The sequence below is a fragment of the Mauremys reevesii genome, linkage group 15 (genome assembly GCF_016161935.1).
Source record: "Mauremys reevesii isolate NIE-2019 linkage group 15, ASM1616193v1, whole genome shotgun sequence".
NCBI classification, from domain to species: domain Eukaryota; kingdom Metazoa; phylum Chordata; order Testudines; family Geoemydidae; genus Mauremys; species Mauremys reevesii.
This window is the reverse complement of record NC_052637.1, coordinates 33,493,884-33,509,524: the sequence shown is the minus strand read 5'-3', so window position 1 is coordinate 33,509,524 and position 15,641 is coordinate 33,493,884. Positions and strand designations below refer to the sequence as shown.

Here is a 15,641-nt window from a genome sequence, read left to right as displayed (position 1 = left end):
GAGATGAATGACAACAGAGACTCTGTCCCACCGAAGGCACTTTAGGTAGCTGTCACAGTACTGAACAGTTTTCCTGTATCTTTCCACCTTTATAGAATGTTCCATCCATATCCATCTATCCAATGAGTTGTCTTCTCTGCAGAGTAAACCTGGCGTTCTCACTCAATCGTTGTCCCTAACTTGAGTCCTGTCCACATACAAAAACAATTAATGTGAGCAGGGGGCTGCTTTTACCTCAGAGTGGCTGGCTTGTCGGGGAGTACATAAGCTGGAGTTTGAGGCAGCCTAACTAGTCAGCTTCGGAATCACTCTGCTGCTCATCCAGTCACTCTGCAGCTCATGTTCTTTCACAGTGTGACGACTCTCACTAAAGCTAAGCTGATGCGAGAGGAGTCAACTGGAGTTAACTTTGCAGGGAGGACATAGCTATAGGTTCTTACATGGCCCTCTTTGCCATAGTGCTTCACAACTGTCATGTACTTAACTTCACCAACCCCCTTGTGAAATAGGGCAGTGCTGTTGTTCCCGCTTTTTTACAGATAGGAAACAGAGGCACAGAGTGACTAAGTGACTTGCCTAGCATCACGCTGGAAGCTTGCGGTGGAAAAGGGACTTGAAGCCAGGTCTTCAAGTCCTATGCTAGCACCTTAACAAATGGACTATCCTTCCTCTCACAGAATCATGTTCCTTTTTTCTCACTATAAACTTCCCTCTCCCTGTGCTATTTACCTCACTAGCTATCTCATTGAAATCTGTAAAGCACTGTGAAAAGCAGTCTTCATGAAATATGCTATTTTACCTCACATAAAATGGTGTTGAACTGTGAGCTTGGCAGCAACTTTGGGAGATCTTGGGCTACACCTTTACCCAGATATAACGCGACCCGATATAACATGAATTTGGATATAACGTGGTAAAGCAGCATTCGGGGGTGGGGCTGTGCACTCTGGTGGATCAAAGCAAGTTCGATATAACACGGTTTCACCTATAATGCAGTGTAGACGGGTCGGACTCACCCCTGCGGCGCCTCCTGCTGGTGACTCTGGGAATTAGCTCTGTCCAGCGCTGGAGCGCCCTCTGCAGGCTGGTGATCCGCCTGTCCTCAGGCCCCCGTGTCCCTCCCTGGACCCGGTGCCCTTTTACATGGGGGTGCTGCCCCCTGGCAGTAACCCCTTTCTCTCTGGGTTTCCCCTCCTTGGGGAACCCCCACCCTCTAGCCCCACCTTGCCTCAGTATTGTCTACTGCCAGTCATTGTCTAGCCCCACACTCTGGGGCAGACTGCAGTATCAGCCTACTCATCACAGGCATGTTCAGTTTGGGGCGTGGCCCCAGCTGCAGCCACTTCCCCAATCAGCCTAGCCTGAAGGCTGTCTTCTCAAGCCTCAGCCCCTTCCCAGGGCTGTTTTTAACCCCTTCAGGGCTGGAGCAGGGGTTCACCCTGCTACATGCAGTAAGATTTTTTTTTTGGCTCCCGAGGACAACGTTGTATCGGGGCAGAGGTGTATTTTGTAGATATTATGTAATTGTGCTGTACTGGGAATGAGACATCATTTGCACAGCATGCATTTATTAGGCTTTCCAATGCCTTACTGCTTCCTTGCTGACTAATGTACCCCTCTCTTTTGCTATCATGTGTACAAGGTTCATCACTTCTGAAATGTTGTTGAGAGAGAGGAGAGAGCGAGAGAGCATTTGTGGGAGTTGTAAAAGAAGTCAGCCGTAGAGCAAGGGTGAAAGGGTTAATAAAATTGTAAACTGAAGTGGGACTGAAAACAGGAAAGGCCGTGAATCTGTGAGCAGTGAGATGTAACATTAAGGGAGGGAACATTAGGGTTCTTTTTAGATTTTAAACATATTAATAATGTCTCCTAAGAGGTATTAATCATGGCTGAGAATTGAGAATGAGGCCGTAAATCAGCAGAAGGGAGGGGAAGAGAGATGGGATTTTAATTTTAAATAAAGACTTGTATGTTTTATGGCTCAGAAGTGAAGATTACATAGTTGGTGCAGAATCCCCGCAGAGCAGCATCTCGCCAACTGCAGGCATATTTCAAAGTAACTGCAAGTATCTTTAAGCTCTCCATAGTTGGTGAAGTTGAGAGCTTTGCGTTTGGAAGGTGCTGGGGTGATGCTTTCTTATCAGGTACAGTGCGTTCTTCCAGGCTTTCACAGCAAGTGCAGACTGTGAACACGTAATGGGCAACTTTATATTTAGGGCCTGAATATAGCAGACAAATGTAGTTCAGAGTTGGAATTGGGATAGGGTGCACTGTCCCGTTGTGAGCTCTGGGGGGAGCTGTCCCCGGAACAGGGTATGCAAGGGGAACATGCCATAGAATCCATTCCCCTCTGTGTCAGGTCATCCATTTCAATCTCCAAGAGTACTGCATGGCACAAATCCATGGTTACGCTTCAAATACTTTCTTGGATTCACCGAGCCAAATTCTGGCTGTAGGCTGCCCATGGGTATGCTCTAAAAATAGTAGCTGGGTGGAGAAGCACAGGGTGGAAGTGTTGTGCCCTTATTCTGGCTTCTGCAAATTTCATGGAGAAATTTTCTGTAAATTCTCCACAGCTGCAGAGAGGCATTCTGGAACTGGGCTTAGGGGTCTGAAATCATCTGTGACCTGGACATTTGAGACCCCACTTCAGCAAAGTACTTAACCATTTGCTTAGTCCTGTTGAAATCAACCAGGTTTAAACATGTGCTTAAAGCACATATTTTGCGGAATCAGGGCCCAAACATGTATACCTCTGAACCCACATAGCCTTTTCCACAGAGGAATTCCCTGGAGGGAGGGAAAGGGGCAGCCAGAACGTAGGCACAGTGTTGTATGTGTGTTATCAATATGCAGCTGTTTTGTGGCCATACCTGAAGTGGGCCAGAAACTTAGACCATTATATTTAGCTCAGTATTTGGTATGGCTACAAAAAGGGCAGGAGTTACCTGACTCTGTTCCCTCGCTGCCGTTTGGTGAGGGGAGAAGTGTTACTTAGCCAGTTTTCCTTCATGTATCACTAGCAGAGTAGCAATCCATCCTTTATTTAGTATTCTGGACACTGATATATCACTCTTATTATGTTTACATTTGGAAAAAGGCATCAGAATTCTTAATTCTATTGTGGGATGCTGATACCAAAGTGTTTCATTATATCTCAGTGTAATATGCTATCCACAAATTGATCAAAATGGCAGCAGCAGTGTGACACAGGCCATGAATAAGTGTCTCAGGCATCTTTGCATATACCTAATAAAGATGATTCCCCACTTTCATCCAGTATTCCGATAAGGCTGTCAAAATCATCAGCAGGTGTCTTTGATGTGCCAATGTTAAACTCTTAACTTCTCCATTTTATTCCCCTGATTCTGAGAAATGGATATACTTTGAGCTGGCCAGTGTCCTGCATTGGAAAAGCAAATAACATATTATGCATGCCTAGCATGTTTCTGTGGCAAACTGGATCCTTAGCAAAGGGAATTTACTGGGATTTATAGCTGATGGCAGGGATGACATGACTGGGATACCAAAACTTTTGGCAGAATGACCAGTATCTGGAAAACCTTGTTTAAATAAGATTGCAGTGTCTGTGTAGACTGCATGCAAATTAGCTTGAGAGAGTAGCTTTTGCAAAGTAGGGTGTTGGGTGCTCCAAGGTGTTGAGCATGATAGGTTTAAAATATTTTCATATAAAGATGGTCATGTAAATTGGTTTACTTGAGCTATGCAATTTTTTTCTCCATTACATACTGTTGATAAACTACTAAATTAGTTCATTAGTGAAACACGATAACTTGGTCTGTGTGCAAAACCTACCTGTCTGTTAGTAATTTTATTGGCTTATGTTTTTCCATATTGTTCATAGCCGGATAAATCCTGTCAATTATTCTAATTTTTTTTAACTACACTAATAATGTGTGATCGATTGATTAAAGTTTTGTTGGTACTGTAAGAAACCGATGACCACCTTGGACATTGCTGTCATGGTGCTTAATGTAGTGTGGATCGACTGCTTCTCCAGCACCTTACTGCTGTATGGTCTTCTCCGTCCACGAACCTGATTCTCCTACATCAAACCTGTAAATATTTTATGTGAGCCTAAACTGGTACGATGATTGGTAACAGCAAAGGACAGACAACCATCCCATGCATCGTCAGTACCAACATATGCTTCTGAGACGACATAGGAAGATTTACAAGAAGACCCCTCATGAGCCCACAAATATACCACTTCAGAGGACATTACCATCCTCCCAGATCTGGACTCTCCCATTCTATCAGAACCGATTCTTACAAAGGTGTTCATGACTCCATGAAAGAAGCCAGTCTCCTATTCTCTCTACTAATCAGGTTATTTCCTCATCGATGATTCTGACAGTTCTGAGGGCACTAACTTTGGAGAGGGAGTCCACATTTTCTTCATAGGGTGATTCTGACATGGGAGGACGGTTGTCATCTCCTCCAAGAGCCATCAGCACTGATAGATGTTCTAGAATCTTCTGGGGCCTGACATAACCATGTAAGATGGGGTATTCCTTTCCCTGGAACTCATGGTACCCTATACCTTGGGGTCCACCTAAACCCCTACTGGACCCTTCTCACTGTTTGTACTGTGGAACATTATCCTGAATCTGCATGGTCTCACTGAGACACTCACCATCCCTTTCCATTGAGGGACCAGCCTGAACTGTTTATGGAGCCCACAGGGGAAGAAGAAAAAGAGGCAGATCTAGCGGATCCATCAAGCATATAGCCTTCCATTCCTGACGAGGAAGTTGCTACAGCATTACATTTGCTGCTGGACAATCACAAACAGTTTCAGGGGTTGTTAAGAAGGATTGTTGAAGCCCCCCAGATTCCCCTGGAAGAAATCCAAGAATTATTTAAAAAAAACTCCTGGATGTTTTGCAGAATAAAGGGCCTACTAGAGTAGCATTCTGAGTCAACAAGGCTATCCTAGAGCGAGCCAATGTGGTGTGGCGTGCCTCAGTATCAAGTTCACCCACTCCTGGGTGGAAAAAGTACTTTGTTCTCCCAAAGGAGCAGTCTGTCTTCACACAACTGTTCCCAACTCCCTGCTTCTTCAGGCTGCTACGGAAAGGAGTAGACAACATACAAGATCTACCCCTTCAGATGAGGAGGCCAAATGCTTGGACTATGTGGAGAGAGAAGTATTTACATGTACCAGCCTACAATTCTGAATAGCAGGTGCTACTTGCTGATGAAGTCATACTTTGCTACTCTACATTTTTGGAATTTAGGGACAAACTCCCTCAGGAGGACAGAGTACTGTTCTAAACCCTTATAGATGAAGATAGTCTGATAGCTAGATCATCTCTTCACGTTGCAGTAGACACAGATAATACAGCCTCTAGATCAGTGGTTTTCAGCCTGTGGTCTACAGAGCCCTGGGGGTCCACAGACTAAAATTTACAAAGGGGTCTGCACCTCCTTTAGGAATTTTTTAGCAGTCCGCAAATGAAAAAAGGTTGAAAACCACTACTGTAGATCGATGGCCACTACTGTCATTATGCACAGGGAGTCCCAGCTCCATTCCTAGTGTTTATCTTGTGAAGTACAGTCCAGTGTGGAGGACCTGCCCTTTGAGGAGGACAACTTGTTCAGTCAAAAGACTGTCATTGTACTCATTAAAGCACTCCAAGGCAACCCTCCATTTCCTGGGAATATACATGAAGAAGACACTGCAATGGTAAATGAAATAAACAGAGGAAGCTACATACATACACCTGTGTGGCTCTTCGGAGTGAACTATCTTGGCAGTAAAAAAATAAATAAATAAAATCAAAGATTGCAGGACAGATTTAATGTCATGGTGATGCACACAATCTTTGTTGAGCACCATCCTAATGTAAAGACTATCTTCTTGGAAATCATAGTGTGCTGTTGTGACAGGCAGCATTCAAGATGCAGTGTTGCCCTGTCAAAATCAGAAAGAACCTAATAAAACAAGTGCTTACGGCAGCCATTTTCAGAGATCCTCCATGTTCTTTTTTTCTGGATGTTCCTAGTTTCATCAATAATTCTTGAAATAATTGGCCATTGTGAAAGTCACCATTTCTCTACTTTGCTTGGTATTCTTTACTGCATTATCCATCATCATCTATAAAATGTCTCTTTATAAAGCTTGCAAAAAATTGTACAGTATTCATTGTGTATTCTTTAATCCCTTTAGCAAATTCATTTCTCCCATCAGAAATCTCAGTAACTCTGGGAAGCCATTCAAATAGCTACAACCTCCTAATGAATATTCCACCTCTTTGAAGTTATAGGTCCAAAGTCCCACCATTAGTACTAATGCATTTTGCATTAGCACTTGGTAATGCAAAAGGTCCTCTTTAGTTGCCATAGTTTTAGAATATATCAAGGAGAATTTGGCTAAACTTGAACACCTATAACCTACATGGAAAAAACAACAGTTTTCTCCCAGGCTCCCAGACAACATTAAATAGAATAGTGAGGTCTTGTGGTACTGAAACGTCACTTTTTAGAAAATATGCTACAATGCATTTAGTAGGAAATCAGGAAGTACATCATAATTTAAAACTAAGCTACAATTGACAAAATACATACGCAAAAGTACATTTTGTTCCTGCTTTGCTATTTTGTAAAATGCACTCTTTTGCAGCAGCCCCCTCAATCATTAGTGTAATTTGGAGAAGTTCTTCTGTAGCATATAAACCTCAGGTAGATGGGCAGACATAGAAAGGGCGGAGAGATATTGTGCTTCCAAGAGGGGGATGATGCGCTTTTTCTTCTCATTGTCAGGAAGCAGTGGTGGACCCAACCTCAGCCCAAGCATGTTTATAAACTTATTTGGGGAGATTTTTCAACCCAGTTAGAAACAGGACCTCCCTCCCTCTGGGCTGAGCTTCTCTGAGGAAGAAAATTACAAATAGGCCACCTTATTTCCTTGAATGGGTTTCATGGAATTGGAAACTCATTTAGTGTTTGTTCACAGTCTTCTCCTGTTTCCCACATCAAGGGTGGTGGGGAGCAGAGTTGTCCTCTTCACAGAAATGGCAGGAGGGTCAACTCTCTCTAAACCAAACATCCCAACACTGACTGAAGGCAGAACATCTATGAGCCAGCCTAAGGCCTCAGTGTGGCTTCCTTAGCTCCTCTCTTAATCATGGCAGCAAAGCTTCCATAGTACCCATTCTGTGTCGTGACCTTCTGTCAGCCATTGTACCAGACACCATTCCAACCAGGTGATAGTGGGTGGTTTGTAGCCCCAAAAGGGGGTGAGGTTGCTGGTTTGACCAACAGTAATTTTGGTGTAGATTTCTGCCCATGTCCATTGGAGAGCAGAATACCCTCTGGTGCTGTTCCCCACTTCCTCCTCCACTCTGCCCTTCTTTTCACTGTATCATAGCCCCGGGTCCTGGGGAATGAGGGTGCTCTCCTTCACCCTCTCAGACTTAATGCAGTGTCCTATGTTCATGGGAGTGCGGTGGCCGTGGCCCCAGTAGCAGTTTGTAGTCTGGACTTGTTGAACTGATTTGACGGTCAGTATCATGTCATTAACAAAAGCTTTTCAAGCATGATGGAAATAACATGTCAAGTGGGATATACATGTTACAGGGACTGCACCGAGTCATTTTGTTGTGGATGTAGTGAAGCATGAGGTTTATCCTGGTGTACTTGTTTGCGTGGGTTAATAGGTATTGTGTGTCAGAAGGAAGGACAGGAGCTCTGCTTTTAACAGCATCCTGCCATAAAACCTTCTCATACAGTTGGATGGTGTCCGATGCCACAGGTCTCAAGCCCAGGCCTGTGGGGTTGCCAAGCGAGAGCTTTACCCTCTGCACCACCGCACCACCAGGCCAGATGAGGGAACTGCAGCCAACACCCCATTGCCAGAGGCTACATCCACTGATACAGCTGTGTCAGGTCAGGCGACTGGCATCAGCCTACTGATTAGACCCCACCAGACATAAATCTTCCTGTTCCCATCCCATCCTTTGTCAGAGCAATGAGTCATTATATCTGCTCCTTACCAGACCCTGAGACCAAGTTTCAGTCTCCTTGCTTGGCTCCTGCTCCTTGCTCCTGTTACCCCACCTTAATCCTTGTTCCTATTTCCTGCCTCTTCACCTGATTTCAGCTCATTGTTCCTGCTTCCTCACTCTAATTCCAGTGATTGACTCAGGCTTTGACCCTTGGCATGGCTTCTGATTCTGATTCCAGCTTAATCATTGGCATGGCTACTGACTCCAATCCTCCTGGTTTGGCTGGGAGTCTCCCGGAATCGAGCTCGATCTCCCGCCACTGAAGCCAATCCAGGAGATTTTAGGCAGCTGAAAGTCCGGTGGCACAGCAGGGCTAAGGCAGGCTACCTACCTGCCCTGGCTCCGCGCCACTCCCGGAAGAGGCGACATGTCCGGCAGTGGCTCCTAGGAGGCGAGGCCAGGGGGTCTCTGCACACTGCCCCGACCCTGAGCGCCAACTTTGCAGCTCCCATTGGCTGGGAACGGGGAACCATGGCCAATGGGAGCTGCGAGGGACAGTGCTTGCAGGCAGGGGCAGTGTGCAGAGCCGCCTAAGAGCCGCTGCCAGACATGCTGCTGCTTCCGGGAGCCACCCAAGGTACGTGCCTCCTGGCTGGAGCCTGCACCCCAGATCCCCTCCTGCACCCAAACTCCCTCCCAGAACCCCCACAACCCCTCCCACATCCCAACCCCCTGCCCCAGCCCTGATCCCCCTCCTACACCCAAACTCTCTCCTAGAGTCTGCACCCCAACCCCTTCCCCCAGGCTCAGCCCAGAGTCCCCTCCCACACTCCGAACCCCTCTGCTCCACCCTCCAGCCCATAGCCTGCATCCCAACCCTCTGCCCCAGCCCTGTGAAAGTGAGTGACGGTGGGGGAGAGCGAGCAACGGAGGGAGGAGGGCTGGAGTGAGCAGGGGCAGGGCCTTAGAAAAGGGGCAGGGCAAGGGTATTTGGGTTTGTGTGAGTAGACAGTTGGCAACCCTAACCCTGACCTTTAGCGTGACTTCTGATGGTATCTATGAAACTGGAAATCAGTGTACTAAGAGGAGATGCATGTTTATTACAGCTGTTCTGCTACTTCAATCTCTTCATAATTTCTGAGCTCACCCACCTCTTATATCAGCACGACATCAAAGAGTTAACAGAAGGAGAAAAAAAGAGACCCTGGAAATTGAATTTTCTCTTATTACTCTCAGCTCTACTGTTTTTCTATATCTGTGGCTGATATATTTCATAACACTGCAGAAATGGGAAAATACTCAACAGCTGCAAAACATTTTCCCCTAAAGTTCCGTGTGTATTTGTGTTTACTTTGTGCTGCACAAAAAAAAAAAGTCATTCTAGTTTTGTATAAAGTTTTCTAGGCGAAATCGAATACTGAGTCCCAAACCAAAATCCTGCATCTAAACAACCCTAAACTTTGGGGTAATTTGTAGCTCTGAAATAGCTGTGTAGGGTTTGTGGCTGATATAATAAGTACAGTCTACAGTAACAATGAACAGGGTAGCATATTATCAGCATCTATGAAAATTCAACATAGTATGTTATTGAAACAGAAAAAAAGTCATACAAATGTTACAGTTGCATGGAAAATGCTCTGGAAATGGAGTACCACAGTTGAGGCTGGGAACACCAACTTAACTCTGTCCCTTTCCATCCATTATGATACGTTCTTTAATCACAGGGGCATGTACTATTTGTAAAATAAAATACAATATCATTCACATTTTCTTTCAGCAACAGTACAGGGGCAGAATTAAGGTCGAGCATCATCTCCCAACTTCCTTCCAATCCAGGTTAGCTATGCAGTGTGGTTCATGTGTTACATGAGGAGTATTGTATATTCCTTCCCATCAGACACTTTTCTTCCACCTCCTTATGAGGCCGTACCACCCTCCAGAGTAACTCAACACCGGTCTGAGTACTAGTCACAAATCACTGATTTCCCTTAATCCACTGAATGGAATAAAAACTCTCTCTCTGATAAGTCTCAAAATGTAATTGTAAGCAGGGAATTCTCATTAAGTGTGTGTGTGTTTCCAGTGGAATCCTGCAGGGATTGTTCTTGGCCCTTGCGCTATTTAACATTTTTATCGTGTGTGTGTGTGTGTGTGTGTGAGAATTGTGTGAATCAAAAAGAGATGAATAGATCTTGTCTATGGAATATTAATATTCTGTGGAATAGTGATATGTCCATATCTTTTCTAATAATACATTATCCTTATTGTCAACATGTAGGAAATATTGAAACTTGTTTTAATTTTCTTTGAGTGGCTATGTGTTGGCCTCAATCCAAGGAATAAGTGCAGTGTATGCATGTAAAATGAGCATAAGAACATGAGATATTCAAGTACCCGTTGAGAAAAAGCAAACATTCTATACCCATAATAGTGGATGAGCTAGTAACAGCTAAATCGGGAATGATTAAATCCAGATAGCTTACGAGGGGCCAAAAAAAAAATCTCCTTTGTTGATATTAAAACGTCTCACTATCTCAGATTTGGGTGTCTGTGTATCATGCATTAAAATTCAGTTACTTGATTAATTTTCTTGAGTTGTTGATTATATTGTGAGCACAGACACTACAAGAAGCAGTTTAATTGTTTCCACATCTGTTTTGTGTGGATTTTTCTTCCTCCCTCCAGATTCTTTCTTAAATGCGTATCTTTTCCCCCCCTTATAGTTCCTTCCTTTTGGGGATTGGTGAACTCAGCCTGGAATCTTTGCTCTGTTGGAAAAAGGCAATCACCTGTCAATATAGAAACCAGCCATATGATCTTCGACCCTTTCCTAACTCCACTTCGCATAAATACAGGAGGCAGAAAGGTAAGTTTTCTGACATGTCTTGATATAAAAACCAAGAGTTGTTAGATGAAAAATATGTGCCACTTTCTGCATTTATGAAGTATTTTCACCTTGTAATGCCAATAAGCTCTTAGGCAGAATAATAACAAATGTAATGCTGTGCAAATTGCACATTGTTACCTCCCCTGCAGTGATCAAAACCGTACACTTTTAGGTGTCCTGAAGCACTTCTTAATTGCCATACAGTATTGGTTCCTTTAAACTCACCTGTGAGTAGAATAAGTGTCATTTACAAAAACTCATGGCTAATCAGTGGTATTTGTCCTGCAAGACAGGTAGGATTTTAAAGCCTCAGAGATGCAAATATTGTCTCGGAAGGCTTGATTCTCCTCTTTCGCTGGTTTAAATCAGGAGTAACTTCTCTGAAATCAGTGCAGTAACATTTGCTTTAAATAGAGAGTAAAGAAGATTCAGGTCCAGAATGTTATGAAATGTAGGATTTAATTGGCTCACTCTGGAAGCTGGGGAGAGAGAGGCAGGCTCATAAAAATCTGTTTAGAAAACCGTCTAGTCTCCTAATTACTCTAAAGATTATCAGTACTTGTGCTCCTAAAACCAAGTTACGCTGAAGCAAAGCGCCTCTGCCATGCATCAATTAGAAAGCATACAAAAATATTTATAATCAATAAGTCTTTGGACTCATTAGATCAGATGGAAATGATGGGTCAAAGACGATTTATCTTACTTGAGCTCAAGAAGACTAAACGATGATTAAGGTGAGCACGATTTGGCACATTGGCTTCTTTGCAGTGTAATTATTAGAACTGCTTGGTTTTCTAACCTAAATCTGCAAATCTCTATTAATTTATAATATTTTTTCCAAAAGCAAAACCAACCCCCCCCCCCATACACCCAAACAATTACATGGAAAATTCAGTTGCCTTCTGAAATATTTATTGTGCCAATTTGGAGGCTACATCCTATTTTACTGAAGTATGAAACAGGAGGGATTTTAGTCCTGTTTTAAGTGCATATTTTAATGTAACCTTAACCACAGAGTTACTACCGAAAATTCCATAAAAAGAGTTGTATGTTCTAGTAATGTGGGTCACCTTCTGACCTTTTTTATTGTTGCCTTATAGTCTTCTGTATTATTACCTTTTGATTTATTTTGTATGATTAGATATTATGGAAAGGGCAGAGCCATGGGAAAACTCTATTTACAAATTATTTAAATGCTGTGAATTTAAGAGGATTTTAAAGGATTTACCATACTCACAAGAATATATTGTTAAAATTACTTTCCCCTCAATTTAAATATTAAAAAGTTAAGGGAAACATGTTTTGTCAGAGGCAATTGATAAATAACAATATCAGGATAATTCATTGTGTTTGCTATCATCTGTGAAGGGTAGTTACACAATCTATTATTAATAAACTGCAGCTTTTACGTTGCACACATTTTAGAAACTATAGACCTGATGGAGAATCCTATATGCTTAATTGAGGGATTGTTGAATTTTATTTTATTATTGTTAGTTTTGTTTATAGTTATCAGGTTGGTTTGTCGTTTTTACCTGTTCATTGTTTAGTATAAGCCAGTTTGTTTTTCCTAAAGAGGATCGTTTTCCTTGTCCTCTTTAATCCCCTTCCCCTCACATTTGAGGAGTGCTCTTCCTCTGTTGAGGAGGTATGCCAGGGTCACTGGGATTCAAAGTTGTCTCACTTGCCAAGAGGCTATTCCAATCAGCAACAGTCATTCCTGATGCATTTGTTGCCTGGGGCGTGCGCATATCTCTCAGAAGTGCAATTTTCATTCAACCCTTAAGAGCAGGGCCAGTAAGAACCAGGAGATTAGGCTCAAACGCCTTATGATGGAGAGATCTCTTTCCCAGGCCTCAGTCCCAGGTCAGGAGGACTTCTCTTATGCATCAGTCTCTGACTGAGCATAGTGCACTGTCTACCTCGGCACTGCGTTCACCCAGACCTTGTGAGGGAAAAGTTGGCAAGTACTCAATCTCCAAGAAGAGGCGTCCTAGTTTTCCTCATAAAAAGCCTTTCTGGCCTTGGACTATATATGAGGTTGAAGTATGTGAGTCATCCCATTGACGTTCCTAACTTAAGTACGTAAATTAACTTTAAACACATGCTTAAGGGCCTTGTGGAATTGAGCCCCATCTCTTCATACATAAAATACACCTGAAATTATTTAATTGTGCAGGATGTTAGGAAAATATCATGTATAGTATATAAATATTTGCGTTTAGCAAACAAAAGATCTTATAAATACATATCCTTAGGTCATATATGGCCCAAAATTTGTTTTTACTGAACCAAGGACCAGTCGATATGTTTCCAATTCTTTAATTAAAAATTGCACTGGAAAGTTTCATATTAACAAATGTTTCTCTGCAATGTTTGCAACACAAAATTGATAGCATTATACTAATGTTTTAAAACATAGAAGTAAAATTGTCCAGAAATTATTCATGGTTTTAGTTCAGTAAAATACTTAAGCATGTGCACAAGTGCTTTCTGAACCCAATCCTTTGAGCAAAAATTAAATTATTTTATGTGCAATGTACAAAATGAGAAATGCAAAAAATGAAAAGAAAATTAGACTTAAAGCATAATTTCTAAGGACTTCTTAATTACATGATTTTTAAAGTAATAGTGTTCCTTTAGTTCTAGGCAGAGCTCATGCATTATCTCACCTTTCTATTTATATTTTTAAAGAATAATAACAAATATACATCGATTTACAAAAAAAAAAGCTGCAAACGGGAACAGACGCATTTAAAAATGAATGGATGATGTCTGACTTATATTGAACTCATTTCTAAATATGTCATTTTATGAAAATTGCCATTCAAATGGAAGTAGTTATTTGAAAGCATATTTCAAGGAGGAACTGATCCTAATGATTGCTTTGAATGAATTATTGCTAACAAAGGTGTATTTGGCATAAAAGTTTAAGAAAAACACAGGAAATAACCAGAGGTCTCAACTGTATTTATTCAAATGCAGGCGTGGTATTTTTCAACTCTAATATTAATTTTAAAATAAAATATATTGATCTGGTGAAACCTGTTAGCAATCACAGAAATAGTGTATTCTTTCACCAATCACAGAAATAATGTATTCTTTCATAACATTTTATCTCTTAACAGGAAAGTGCTTAAAATGGTATTTTAATATTTCACGACTTACATCTGTATAGCAGTTCTCTTGTTTTATTCAGTCCTTTAGTGACATGGAATAATATGGATGAATAGATAATGTGAGGTAACAGGATAACCAAGAACACAGAGGACAGGGACTCTTCTAACAAAAGGTGTAGATATTCCAAAGTGATTTATCGTCACCTGTTGTCCCGAGCAATGAGCTTTCTTTTGTGCATTGCTGTTGGAAACAATATGGGACATGTGAAATTTGTCCTAATATATTTCCATAGAGAGACTGAATTTTTATATAGACAGAACTGAGAATCAGTTTCATCTGTGGCACAGAATTTGAGAAAATGCATTACTCAGTTATGTTAATTCTATTAATTAGAGCTGGTCAGAAATTTTCCATTGGAATACTTTTCCATTGAAAAATGTGGATTTGACAAAATTGAGCGTTTCACAGAATGCATTGATTTCATCAACATTTTCTATGGTAAATTATGAAAAAAATTCATTTGTTAGGTCAAAACATTTCATGTTTACTTTGTTCTGACTTTTATATTTTGTTATTTGTAACATAATAGTCTAAATTAAATGTTTTGATAATGCTGAAACAAAATATTTCATTTAATGAAAAACTCCAAGATTTCTAGTTTTCATCCTGATTCACGACAACACAAAATTTGGAAATCTCAGCAGTTCCCACAGGATGGGAATTCCATTTTTTGACCAGCTCTGCTACTAATAAAACACTGGCAGGGAAGGAGTTCCATGGAGATGTTATATCAGTGGGCCAGATCCTGCTTTCCTCATGCACATGAGACCATGTGCTCCTCCCCTGGATGAGATGATCAGCCTTTGGCCTATATGTGTGAGTTAGCCCCCTATACAAAATATTTCTAAAACTGATCAATAAGGGTCAAATGATAAAGGTAGAAAAGAAACTCCAGTCTCGGGGTCAGATTGTGACTGTCAGGTCCCATGGTATGGAAGTCCTCTCACATGGGCCATAGACCCACACCCATGAACTGATCAACAGAGCAAAACTACATGTCTGGGAGAGGAAGCATGTGGCAATGGCCATGTTTGTCTGACTCTGGACTGACCAGCTCATTATCGTGTGAAGTACAATGAAGGCAGCTTGGGTACAAAAGGTGATTCACAGAATACATGGTTTCATTTCATGACACCAGGTATAGCAATCCAATGTAGTTTCACATTTTGGGAAACTTGATTACTTTCAAGAAGTTGCCTTGAAAATTACAACACTTTCTTAGCGTAGCTGCTACTTTAGCAGCACTGCAGTTGATATCTAGGGAAGTAGGTCAGGCCTTTGAATTTGAGAATTAGCTCTTGAAGTATGTTACATCAAGGTGGGTTGTGGAGTTCTACTACTGAAATTCTACAAAGGGATTTGATCCTTGTCAGAAGCTTCTAAAATTCATGCTGGAAATGTTTGCATTTTCCATTACAGTGCAGTAGCAGAGATATATAACATACTTCTCTGATGTGGTGCTGTCCAAATGTGAAACTGGAATACTCTCAGTGCATTCATTTTTCATGTGTATTGGCTTGGGTTACTGTTTCTGGAGCTTGGAACGACATCTGTTCTTAACCATTGATATGTTTTGCATTAATTGTTGTTGCTTGTGGGAACCC

At 41.7% G+C, this 15,641-nt stretch overlaps 1 protein-coding gene across 3 annotated transcripts in view; it reads left to right on the top strand.

Annotated features, from left to right (window-relative positions):
* Window positions 1-15,641, top strand: part of CA10 (carbonic anhydrase 10) — a 313,290-nt gene that overhangs the window by 111,268 nt on the left and 186,381 nt on the right. For all 3 annotated transcript variants that reach the window (XM_039502164.1, XM_039502162.1, XM_039502163.1), the window contains one exon: window positions 10,694-10,836. In XM_039502164.1, coding sequence (XP_039358098.1) covers window positions 10,694-10,836 — 143 coding nt within the window. The remainder of the gene's footprint in view (window positions 1-10,693; window positions 10,837-15,641) is intronic.